We start from the raw sequence: 12,778 nt of genomic DNA, 5'->3' as shown, positions 1-12,778 counted from the left end.
GTCGGCCAAATGCTCGTGAGGGACGCCCTTTTTTCCATTATCGGTCGAGGACGCCCATCTCTTAACCACGCCCCATCCCGCCTTCAGTACACTGCCGACACGCCCCCGTGAATTTTGGTCGTCCCCACGACGGAAAGCAGTTGAGGACGCCCAAAATCGGCTTTCGATTATGCCGATTTGGGCGATCCTGAGAGAAGGACGCCCATCTCCCGATTTGTGTCGGAAGATGGACGCCCTTCTCTTTCAAAAATAAGCATGATAGTCACCCTTTCAAAAATTAAATGCTGCTACAGTAGGTTTCCTTTGTGACTTCACTCATGATATTAGCTCACATTTGATTATATTATAAAATCACCCATTATTATACTGTTGCCCAATTTGCCAGCTTTCCTAATTTCTGTAAACATTTCTTTAACTATCTGTTCATTCTGTGCAGGCAGACGATAGTACAACCCTTCTGTTTCCTCAATTTTCATTCCTCTCTTGTTGCCCTACAGCTGTAAACAAAGGTCAGTGATTCCCATTTTACCAAACCCTCACAGGGTATATTAAATCTAGTGTTTTTCACATATTGATTAGGTTTCCTGAGCAACATTGATTTAAACACAGATTTAAAAGAACACATTGTAAACATCCCTGTAGCTGTTTTTTTTTTCCTCCTGCTCTTGCAGTCATGAATATCATGGCTACATCTTTGGAATCTGGAGTTGTTTTGTAATACTACTCATTCCCTCTCAAGAGTACTAATCTCTTTTTCTTCATTAACTTATGCCCTTCCTTCAATATTCTTCAGTGCCACGCTATGGGGTAGGGGTAGGGTTCATTTTAGAAACATCTCCACATATAAGTAGCAGTTTTTACATGTGCAAATAGTAATTTCAGAAAGCCACTATTTTCGTACAGAGATCCATACTGCACAAAGATTCCAAGGGGGCATGTGGGGGTGAGGGTAGGGGTATGGTTTGTGTGTGCCTTGAGCAGAACAAAAACCTACTCCATTTTACAAAGGGAACATATTCATGGAAAAAATTCCCTTTCAGGTTTTATATCAGCTCAGAACCATGCACAGATTTTTTTTAATGCATGTTTTGGCCAAGGCTTTACACAAGAGATGGAGTAAATCTCCTTAATCCCCTACTATATTTCTAAGTCCAAAATTAAGAAAATAATTGCAGTTCCACCATTAAATTGGTGGCACTTAAACATCTAGGTCAGTGAAATGGGAAAGCTACACATGGAAACAGCACCACATACAGGTAGAAGTTGTGAAATCTCTCTTCCATGTGGAAGTTGCCACATTCATGCTGTTCATTTATTCAATGTGTATATTTCTAAAATGGCTGCTCCTGGTGCACATACAGGCAAATACATGTGCACTTCTGCACATCCTCCTATGTATCTTACAAAACACTCCATGTTCATCAGAGCAGTGGTGTAGCTAGATGACCAATTCTGGGTGGACCTTGGCCAACGTGAATGGGCAAGCAATTATCTCGCCCTTCAACCCCCCCCCCCCCCCCCCCACACACACACACACACAACCCCGGTCTCTACTCTCGGCAACTCAAAATATAAATACCTAAGCTGGTGGAGATGCCAAGTGCCCTCCAGCCAAAGACCTCCCCTGCCTGAGTCATGCCTGCAACAGTACTTACTCAGCAGGCACGCTTCGTCCTGAACACTGGCTCTCCCACACATGCCCAGTTTGACCTGAATTGAGCATCCTCAAGAGAGCCGGCATTAGCAGCGAAGCATGCCTGCAGAATAAGTGCTGCTGCAGGCATGACTCAAACAGGAGAGATCTTCGGCTGGTGGGGCTTGGCATCCCCAGCAGCCAGGAAAGCAAAGGGGTCCTAAGCAAAAAGTAAGAGAGGCCCAGGCTACACCACTGCATCAGAGTCTTTGTGAAATACCACCATGTCCTGACCTAGGCATCTCAATTCCGATCTCGATGTTCTCTGTAAAAAGGGTTTTGCCGATATCTTCTTTCCTTCACCAAGTTGCCTGTGATACCTTTGGCTTCTGGATCTAAAATATTATGGGTTCTCTACACTACTTTATACACTGGTGTCCTAAAATTCTATATCCTCAAATGTTGTATTCAGTCTCTAAAGCTATTTTTTTTTTAATAAAGGTGAAATCTGCAGAGCCAGAAGCCATAACCATTTGTTGAATGTACAGCTCAGGATACCTACAGAGTCAGGAAGGCAAGTAGCTGTGTCTACTATTGGATGTTCATTTACTGCAACCACCAGGGGAGGGACATACACACAATTTAATTAGGAATTAGATAAATGCTGTGAGCCAGACTCAAGGATGGGTGGTGGTAAGAGCTCAAATGGAAATATTTTTTAATGGCCACAAGCTAAAGGCAACATTAGTGCATGGCCATTAATACATAAAATGAAAAATTGGCCATTTTATGGCTGCAGCTAAAAACGGTCTTAGCACAGGGGACAAACACGCACAAGGGCATGCTAAGGCCACTTTTTGCCACAGCTTAGTAAAAGGGCCTCAAACTGCATGAAAGTGAATAGTCAACATATTTCAACTAATAGCAAATAAAGGAGGTCTTTTACTAAGGTGTGCTAGCATTTTTAGATTGTGCTACTAATCAGCTGGTGCCAAACGCTGAGACATCCATTATATTCCTACGGGTGTCTCATTGTTTAGCACAAGTTGATTTTTAGCATGAATTAAAAATGCTAGCACACCTTAGTAAAAGACTTCCATAGACTATGCAATGAAAAAGATGAAACCACTGACCACTTACTTAGTGGATGTAGTAACATTGCACAAACTACAAATAATAACATGACAGGGTAGCCACAATGACCCACTGGAGCTTGTGCAAGAAGTGCAACTTTAGAGTCAACCATCGTATAGATAAAGTCATAGAAAATGAAAAAAGATCAAGGTTTTGGTGATATCATTTGTGCTTTTCTTGGCGTCTTTTGGTATTAGGATGAGTAGGATGTTGCCATGTTCCTCAGGGAAGAGACCTTGTTGTAACATGAAGTTTAGATGGGATGTAAGGTCTGCTATGAAGTGGTCCGGGGCAGATTTGAGTAGATGACTAGGACATGTATCCAGTTTGCAGTGGGTCTTGGCAAACCTGTGAGTCGCTTGTGTAACTGATTCGGTGCTGAGGAGATTAAATGTTGTCCAAATACAGTCAGCTGGGTATCCTTCGGAGGATGGGTCCAGATCGTTGAAGAAGATTTTGATGTCGGTATTGTGATGAGGAAGTGTGCTACGTAGTTTTATTATTTTTTCGTTAGTTAGCAAGTTTGTCTGCGGGTGGGATGCCTGTGTTGGTTGTGGTGATAGGGGTGGTGTCTAGTAACTTATTTACGAGTTGGAATAGTTTCTTCATATCTTTGTAGTCCGGTCCTAATTTGGTTTTGTAGTAGGACCTTTTGGTTTGTTTTATTGTATATTTGTATTTTCTATGTATTTGTTTCTATGCATTGAGCGTGTGTTCATCTTTTGTCTTTCTCCATACTCGTTCAAGTTTTCTAGATTGTGTTTTGAGTTTTTTTAGTTCGTCATTGAACCATGGTATAGTGTTTTGTCTTTTTGATATTTTTGTTTTTAAGGGTGCTATTTTGTTTAGGACGCTGTTGCATCTGCCATCCCAGTGGTTGAGATAAAGTATGGAATCAGTGCATGTTGTCCATTCGTTGTCGTATATTTGTTGCCAGAATATTTGTGGATCGATTTGTCCTCTTATAGTGTAAGTAGTACATTCTGATGTGCTGTTTGAGCCCTTCTTCTGCCAGTTTAGAGTTAGGTTCAGTTTGTAATGGTCAGTCCAAGGTATTACTGTCCATTTGATGTCTGTTATTAATAGGTTATTGTCTGTAGGTAGTTTATGTGATAGGAGATCCAATGTGTGTCCTTTGATATGGGTAGTTTGCATGTGGGGCCATATAAAATCTTTTTTTTTTTTTTTTTTTTTTATTTATAATTTCAGACAATAATATACAAGATATCCTTGCTTAGGTAATACAGGGAAAGGAAATAAATCATATAACATCAATTAGATGATAACTAAGATAATAATTCTCCCTTTCTTAGACCACAACTTTAAGGGAAAAAAGGGGGGGGGTCAGAATAATTGAGGAGATATTTAATTCATACACATTCAAGGAAATTTAGGCATGGACCTAAACACGGATACATTAAACATTAATATTTAAACCTTTGTCTTAGAAAGTCATTTTGCAAACTTCTTTAGTTCAACAAAACTTCTCAATTGTTCCGGCTCGAAAAAGGTATACTTATTATCCTGATATTTTATAAGACATTTACAAGGATAAGCCAGTAAAAAACTGGCTCCTAATTTTTTAACTTCCTCTCTCAATAACAAAAACTTTCGTCTCTTTTCTTGAGTAGATTTTATAACATCCGGAAAGATCCATATTCGAGCGCCATAAAATAATTTTTGAGAATTCTTAAAGAATAATTTCATAATAGAGTTAACATCTGGTTCAAAAATAAATGACACCAATAGGGTAGCACGGGATTGGATCTCAGTCAACGAATTTTCAAGAAATGCAGTCAAGTCCTGTAACCCTGAAGGTTGTAAGTCCGGTTGAGCCTTTGTTCTTCGCTGTTCCTCATTTTTCCGTGGAATTGGGAGATAATAAATTTTATTTATCGGAGGAATACAGTCTGAGGAATAGCAGAGAACTTCACTTAGATATTTTTTAAATAGTTCCATTGGGCCCAACTCTGTCATAATTGGAAAATTTAATATCCTTAAATTGAGGCGTCTGTTAAAATTATCAATTTGATCTAGTTTGTTATGTATGTTAAATTTATCCTTAATCAAACTTTCTGTTGTATTCTTTAATGAGGTAATTTCCTGTTGAAACAGAGTCTTTTGCTTATCAGAGTCTATTTTGAATTTTTCAAAAGAATCATGTAAAGCATCTACCTTAGTCACTAAAGAAGCTGTGTCCAAGGCTGCTTTCGAAGTTGTTCTTTGTAGACTCTGCAACGTTGCCCAAATGCCTTCCAAGGTAACCTCCACGCGGGCTCCTGGCTCCAGATGGATTTCAACAGCTTTTCCGGGGGTGGCTCCGACCGCAAAACCTTCCTCGACGCCAACTTCGGACGCCTCTGAAGGTTCCGCCTCCCGACGGAGTTCAGCTGGGCATGGAGGCGGGTTCAGTTCAGGCGAGGAAAGTGTCGTCTCCAGCCCCAGGGAAGCCGCCACTCCTCCGCCGGCTTCCACAGCAGGGCTCCTTGCCTCATTGTTCCGTGGAGTGCTCGTCGCAAACCCGTCAAGGGTCCGCTGGACCATAGGGGAGGCTCTTGGTGCAGCCGGTAAGCCCCTAACCAACCCCTTCCTTTTTGTATGAGGCATAGCAAATTTTTAAAGATAGTTTAAGGAATATAGGAACTAAAGTCCACAGAGCCTTGATGAGCGTCAGCGAGCAGCGTCCGCCATCTTACAGGAAGCCCCCCTTCCCATATAAAATCTATAGCGTCAATTAACAACAAAAGTAAAGCAAAAATGAAAACAAAGTAAAACAATAATTCCAAATGAGTAAGTACCACCTCTATACTATTTTTGTCTTTTGGTGAATCAGGGACATACAAGCAATCAGTAAAATATCAACAATTTTCAACACAGATGCTATAACATAAAGTTGATTACCAGTTAACATTAAGTTTATTCCAGGCATATGGTGCAGCAAGATAAAAGGAACGGAGTCTGGAGTTAGCGGTGGAGGAGAAGGGTGCAGATAAGGGAGATTTACCCAGTGAACGGAGTTCCCGGGAAGGAGTGTAGGGAGACATGAGAGTGGAGAGGTACTGAGGAGCTGCAGAGTGAATGCACTTATAAGTCAATAAGAGGAGTTTGAACTGTATGCGGAAACGGATAGGGAGCCAGTGAAGTGACTTGAGGAGAGGGCTAATATGAGCATAGCGATACTGGCGGAATATAAGTCGTGCGGCAGAATTTTGAACAGATTGAAGAGGAGAGAGATAGCTAAGTGGGAGACCTGTGAGAAGCAAGTTGCAATAGTCTAAGCGAGAGGTGATAAGAGTGTGGATAAGGGTTCTGGTAGTATGCTTAGAAAGGCAGATTTTTGAGGCCGCCTTGGTGCACTCTTGCCCTTTATATCTTCTCCCATATGCGGATTTGCATCCATATACGAAACGCCTTAGGCTGTTAAAGGCCTCTGCTCTGATATCAGTACGTTTAGAACTGGTCTTGGAATTAGCACTGTGTCACTAGAAGGTGTCTCTCTCTGGTATAACTGTGGCTTTCAAGATGTTCTCCTGTAGTCTCAACAAGCGGAATGGATAAGAAGGGGTATATGGCTGTTATCTCAACTTTATATCGCTGGTAATCTGTTATCACCTGATGCTTTATCTGCATTATATAATGTCTCTTTAATAGATTCTAACACATGGAAGGACATATCCAAATATATTTCCACCTTTCAAATCTCCAATTCTCTTCTAATGACTCTTTCAGATTTTATTTCCTGCTGCCGCAATATTGTCTCAGGTGCTAAGAAGGCATCTCTACTATATAAAAAACTTCAGGATTTATATGTTGACACTGTTGCTCCCGTAAAGCTGTCTTGGGAAGAGGATTTCAGTTTAGATACGTTTGAATTTGATTGGTACACGTTCTGGGTTAAATCCGTGCATCCCACTAAGTCGGCAGCGATATCCCAATCCTCATATTTTACATTCCACAGAGCCTACTGGACCCCTGCTCGAGTAGCAAGCATCACTAAGAGTGTCAACTTCAAATGCTGGTCTTGTCAGGAGAAAGATGGATCATTAGCGCATATGGTCTTTTTCTGTAAAAACGTTAGAGCATGCTGGCGACTTATTTGGGCAAAAATGTGTCTTACTTTTCACTTGCCTGAGTCTACAGCAATCTCTTATGAGGTTGTGATTTTGCGAGCCTCTTCTCCTAATATCTCTCTTCTAGACTCAGATAAGAAATTGTTCAATATACTGTTAGCTGTTGCTCTGCACTTAATTGTTTCAAATTGGAAAAATAATGTGAATCTAAATTACAATGAATGGTGGAGTTATGTCTGTGTGATACAAAAATATGAAACAATTCTGGCCCATAAGCATCACAGGGTTAAGTCTGTCTTAAAGACTTGGGCCCGCTTAGACTTATTTTGTCAGGAACCCCATAGCACTAATTAACCTTATGTTTTTATGCTATTTGTCTAAAGGTATTGTCATGGACGGATGCTACTGTTGTTCTGATCTTTATTTACGTTTATTTGCCATGGATTGTTGATATTGTTTGACTTTGTGTTTGCTTTTGTATATTATGTTTTGAAAAAACCTTTAATAAAAATATGAAAAAAAAAAAGAAAGGAAAGGAAAGGGCGAATTTTGCTGATGTTGTAGAGAAAGAAATGACAGTCTTACTTTATATTATTTATATTATTATTGCTTGTTTTACTTTTCCAACAAAGGTTTGAAACACAAAGTTTAAAATCATTCTTACCGTAAGTAGGAGACTCCCTTCCATCCTCTAATCCTGAATCTCGTTCTCTGTCTCGCTTTCTGTGCTTATGTCCACGATGCCTATGACGTCGGTGACTTTTCCTTCCACCAAAAGGAACATGAACGCCAATAAACAGTGTCCGGTGACCTATGCAATAAATTACATTTAACACATATGATTAGGATATGAAGCACCATTTATACAGCAAGACAGAGAGTTTTCAGGTGATGCACACAACTGGAAAACACAAGCTTACAGTCTAGCAAAACACTAGCGGGTATGTATTCAGCAAGAGTGAACTGGGTAGGAGTGACTCCTACCTGGTTAATTTCTGCTGACCAGGTCTAGCACAGATATTTAGCAGCACTTAGCTGGAGAATGCAGTGGAATATTTGCTCTAATTGCTGTGGCACGATTCAGTTAATGCCAGGGTGGTCTGGAGGCAGAGCCTTGATGGAGCATGAAGTTATCCAGTCACTACTGATACTCACTGCTGGTCCTCGGATAACTATCCGGACAAGTTCAACTGGACAAAAGGCTGTCCTAGCCTGCCTGCATAGATATCTGGGGTATCAGCTCTGAATGTTTACAGTACCCGGATAACTTCTGGGGGCTGATAATTAACCAAATATACAGCACTGGTAAATTGGCCTGCAGCGGCCAGCTGTCATCAAAACACTGAGTAAAACAGACAAAATGAGTGCAGCTGTCGTCAAAACACTGAGAAAAACAGACAAAATGAGTGGAAGTGGCCAAAGAATGAATCTGTTCCAGGATTGGCTGAAACTGGGATTTTACTGGCATACTCTTAGTCCCAAATAAAATTGAAGGCTTGATAGCCGAAACACGGCCCGTGTTGGGTCCACCTACAAAGTGCATGTATCTTCATAAAGCTTATGCAATTTTATTTGGGACTATGAGTGTGTCAGTGAAGTCCTACTTTCACACATTTTGTCTGTTGTGCTGATTTTTCCGTGGGAGTGTTTGCTTTTTTCTGTTTTTCTGGACTTATCAAAACATTGAATGCCTTGGGTTAAATATTGACCCATCTAAATTGCCTCTACAGCAGGGTTCTGAATTACAAGTCAGCACAGATTTATTACAGTTTAGTTTTGAAACTGAGATGAGCTGGCAAACTGTGATCCATTATCCAGATCTATGTTTTCAGTTTCCATATACTGTAAATCCTCTACTGGTGGCATCTAGAAAAGTAATTATTTAGATTAGTAATGAAAAGATATCGTCTATACACAAGCCAGAAATAGAAGCAACTGCTGTGACTTTGGATGCCAGATAATACTGTATTAAAATCCACATGCATCTATACATATATTGATATGTTCATACCGGTTCTGCTCTATAAATTAACAGTGTATAGTTTAATGTGTCCATTTTTCCCATCCACACATACTCCAAATTTCTTGATCTGGATTATCTTTGAAAAATACCATAGGCCTGCTGACAGAATTTATCATTACAAATTTGATCCAATGCATACAAGAGAAAAAGACATTTTTCAACAAAGTATTGCTGCTAAATTAAAAGGTTGATAAGATTGATAAGTACTACACATACTATGTATTCACAGCAATTTTCATACTAGATCCTTATGTAGTTTTCCTTTGGAAATTAGTGCAAAGATTACAGTTAAAAGGTATGCAAGAACTTTGCTTCAGTTCAGACTATTTGAATATTTTCCTCGTCACTGTTTAATTAGCTAATCAAATTACATTCTACTGACATCACAAATGCCTTACATTTGACAGTGTCTTGAGATTAACTGAAATGAAAAAGCCAGAATGCTTTCCTAAACTTCAATCACCACATTGCATCATTCATTCATTCATTCATTCATTTATTAGGATTTATTGACCGCCTTTATGAAGTGATTCACCCAAGGTGGTATACAGCAGCTACAAGTTAACATCAAACTTACCATTTTTTAACAGCTTAACATTAGCAAAAATTACCAGATATAAACATAAATACAATAACCCCCTGTTTACTAGGCAGTGCTAGTAACACATTAGTAACACATCGTCAAACAAATTTTAAATCTTTAATGCATGCACTTATCATAAACTTCCCCATCCCAGCAGCCAGACAGTGATGCACTTGATGCCCCAAATACGTCACTCAATAACAACTTCCAAAAATTCCCCCACCATGACCCGCGGTGCCACAGAGTTGTGGCCCCTTCTCGTGGAAGTTCCACACATGAGATCAAACTTCATAAATGCCTCATTGGCCCCATTTTGAAAATACAACCCCTCTGTTTTTCTTATGAACCTTCTTCTACCCCTGTCACCGCTTCCCCACAGCTACAGCTGCAGCACAATCAATCTCAAAACTTCCACCATCAAAGGACAACGTACATACTGCTGATTCAAAGCTGCAATCACTTTTGCATTTTCAGAATTAAATACTACCCTATGATTTCCCAAACATGCACCTAGTGGTGTGCTGGAGCTCACACCAGTTTGCAAGAGCCGGTTATTAAATTTTGCTGAATTGTGCGAGCTGGTTGTTGAATGGAGTCAGGCAGCCAGCACACAAATATCTGTTTTTCTTTCTCCTCCCCTAGCTAACAACATCATCCTCTCTCCCTCCTCCCCCACCCGCCCGCAAGTCCAGCATACCTCTCAGCTTCCCACCTCATATCCTCCCTCAGGTCCATCCATCTCACTGCCGTCTGTCAAATATCACTACTCTTCCAGCAGCGCTTGTGGTAACACACTGCCTGGCCAACCGGGAGCCTTTTCTCTGCCAGATCCCTTCCACTGTAAGCAGCAAGTTGCATCAGCAGGGCAGGACATGGCAGAGAAAAGGCTCTGGGTCGGCCAGGTAACGTGTTACCACTAGAGCTGCTAAAAGAGTAGTGAGGTTTGAAGGATGGCCAGTGAGGAGAATGGATCATCTGAGGTGGGAAGCTGAGAGAGGTATGCTGGACAGGTGGGGGCATGAGAGGAGGAGATAATGATACTGTGTTAGCTCTAGGCAAGGAGGTTTGATTGAGAACAGGAGACAGCATGAAGTCAAAACGTTGAAGCTAATTAGGTTAATCTCTGTTTCCCCTTCCCCGTGCAGCTGTCTTTGCCGTAAACTCAAAACAAAGCAAGCAAACCTATAAGCTGCTGCATCCACGTTGTCATTCTTTATTGTTGGTAGCATTTTTATTTAATCTCACATATTTTCAAATATGTTGGCTTGTGCAGCATACGGATGTACACAAAGGAAATATAATAATGGTATAACTTTTCATAGGTACAGACAGTAGTAATTTGTTATAAATGTCTTGTGGAGGGACTGGTTATAGGGACACCCTAGCACTGTTATATTAGTGCAGAGATTTTTTTTTCTCCTGGTAAAGGGCCACTAAAACAGACATCATGTTATGAGAATCAGGTGCTCAACATGCAGAGTTTCTATTTATTTATTTACTTATTTATAACATTTATATCCCACATTAAGGACGCTGTTTACTAAGGTGTGCTAACGTGTTAGCACCGGCTAAAATTAGCATGCGCTAAACGCTAGAGACACCTATATATTCCTATGGGTGTCTCTAGCGTTAGCGCATGCTAATTTTTAGCGCACACTAAAAACACTAGCGCGCCTATAGCACGGCTTAGTAAACAGGGCCCTAAACATGAATTAGGTTGAAACCTGGGAGTATTTTAAATCCTTTTTTTTTCCTGTGACTAGATCAAAAGAGAAAGATGGTTTGTGGGAACCTGCTCCTTTTGTTTTGTTGGAATGCAGTGGTATATTATAATAGAAATGAACTTAATATTGTTTATTACTACTATTTAAAAGAGAGAGCTTAAATAATGAGGGCAGAGTTACCTTCTTGCAACCAGAGTCAGCCTAAATGTGCCATTTTATCTTGCTGCACCATATGCCTGGAATAGACTTCCTGAGCCGGTACGTCAAGCTCCATCTCTGGCCCTCTTCAAATCTAAGCTAAAAGCTCACCTTTTTGATGCTGCTTTTAACTCCTAACCCTTATTCACTTGTTCAGAACCCTTATTTTATCATCCTCACTTTAATATTCCCTTCTCTTATTTGTCCTGTTTGTCTGTCCTAATTAGATTGTAAGCTCTGTCGAGCAGGGACTTTCTCTTCATGTTCAAGTGTACAGCGCTGCTTACGTCTAGTAGCGCTATAGAAATGATAAGTAGTAGTAGTATTTTCTAGTTCTGTGGTATACATATATTTCTTCTTCAAGTCTATTTGCTTGTAAAAGGCATGTTTTGGTTTGTTTTGTTTTGGTTTTTTTTTTTTGGGGGGGGGGGGAGGGTAATCTTTGTCTCCAGGCTATGTGTTTCTATATAGATGAGTCCCAGGAATAATGATGGGTAAGGGAAAGCAGCAGTAGAACAGTTGGACCTGAATGACATTTATGTTCATACAAAGTTAATTATTATCAGTGGAAATTAAATCTGTTGGCTGCCTGCTATGTGAATATCCAATCACTCTTTCATTATTGCTATCAAGTATTACATATAGATTGTTTAAATTTCTGAAATGCTACCTGTGCCACGCGCAGGGCCCAAGAGACAGGCAGAGCTCCAGAGTCTCAATGCGTGGATGAGACGATGGTGCAGGGAGGAGGGCTTTAGATTTGTTAGGAACTGGGCAACATTCTGGGGAAGGGGGAGCCTATTCCGAAAGGATGGGCTCCATCTTAACCAGAGTGGGACCAGGCTGCTGGCATCGGCGTTTAAGAAGGAGATAGAGCAGCTTTTAAACTAGAAATGGGGGGAAGGCCGACAGTCGCTCAAAAGAGCATGGTTCGGGATAAGGTATCTTTCAAAGATATCACCATAACAGGGAAGATAGAGTATCCTGATAGTGAGGTTGCAAAAGAGATTGTAGTAGATCGGGTATCTTTAAATAACAATAAAAATCAGACAAAAGATTGCCAATTAATACTGTCAAGTACTAAGCATGATGTACTTAGGAACAACAAACATAGTTTGAAATGTCTATATGCGAATGCCAGGAGCCTAAGAAATAAGATGGGGGAGTTAGAATATATTGCACTAAATGAAAAATTAGATATAATAGGCATCTCTGAGACCTGGTGGAAGGAGGATAACCAGTGGGACACTGTCATACCGGGGTACAAATTATATCGTAGTGATAGGGTGAATCGGATTGGTGGAGGGGTAGCATTGTATATTAACGAGAGCCTTGAATCAAATAGATTGAAAATTCTGCAGGAAACAAAACACTCCTTGGAATCACTGTGGATTGAAATTCCATGTGCAAAGG

The 12,778-nt window shown here is 40.4% G+C and overlaps 1 protein-coding gene across 1 annotated transcript in view; it reads right to left on the bottom strand.

Moving 5' to 3' along the window:
* Positions 1-12,778, bottom strand: part of LOC115458840 (sodium-driven chloride bicarbonate exchanger-like) — a 241,773-nt gene that overhangs the window by 133,049 nt on the left and 95,946 nt on the right. Inside the window, exon 3 of the mRNA XM_030188666.1 lies at positions 7,502-7,648. Within this exon, the coding sequence (XP_030044526.1) occupies positions 7,502-7,648 (147 nt within the window). The remainder of the gene's footprint in view (positions 1-7,501; positions 7,649-12,778) is intronic.

The sequence above is a fragment of the Microcaecilia unicolor genome, unplaced genomic scaffold (assembly GCF_901765095.1).
Source record: "Microcaecilia unicolor unplaced genomic scaffold, aMicUni1.1, whole genome shotgun sequence".
Taxonomy (NCBI): domain Eukaryota; kingdom Metazoa; phylum Chordata; class Amphibia; order Gymnophiona; family Siphonopidae; genus Microcaecilia; species Microcaecilia unicolor.
Note: the sequence above shows the minus strand (reverse complement) of the source record. Positions and strands in the feature narration are given on the sequence as shown.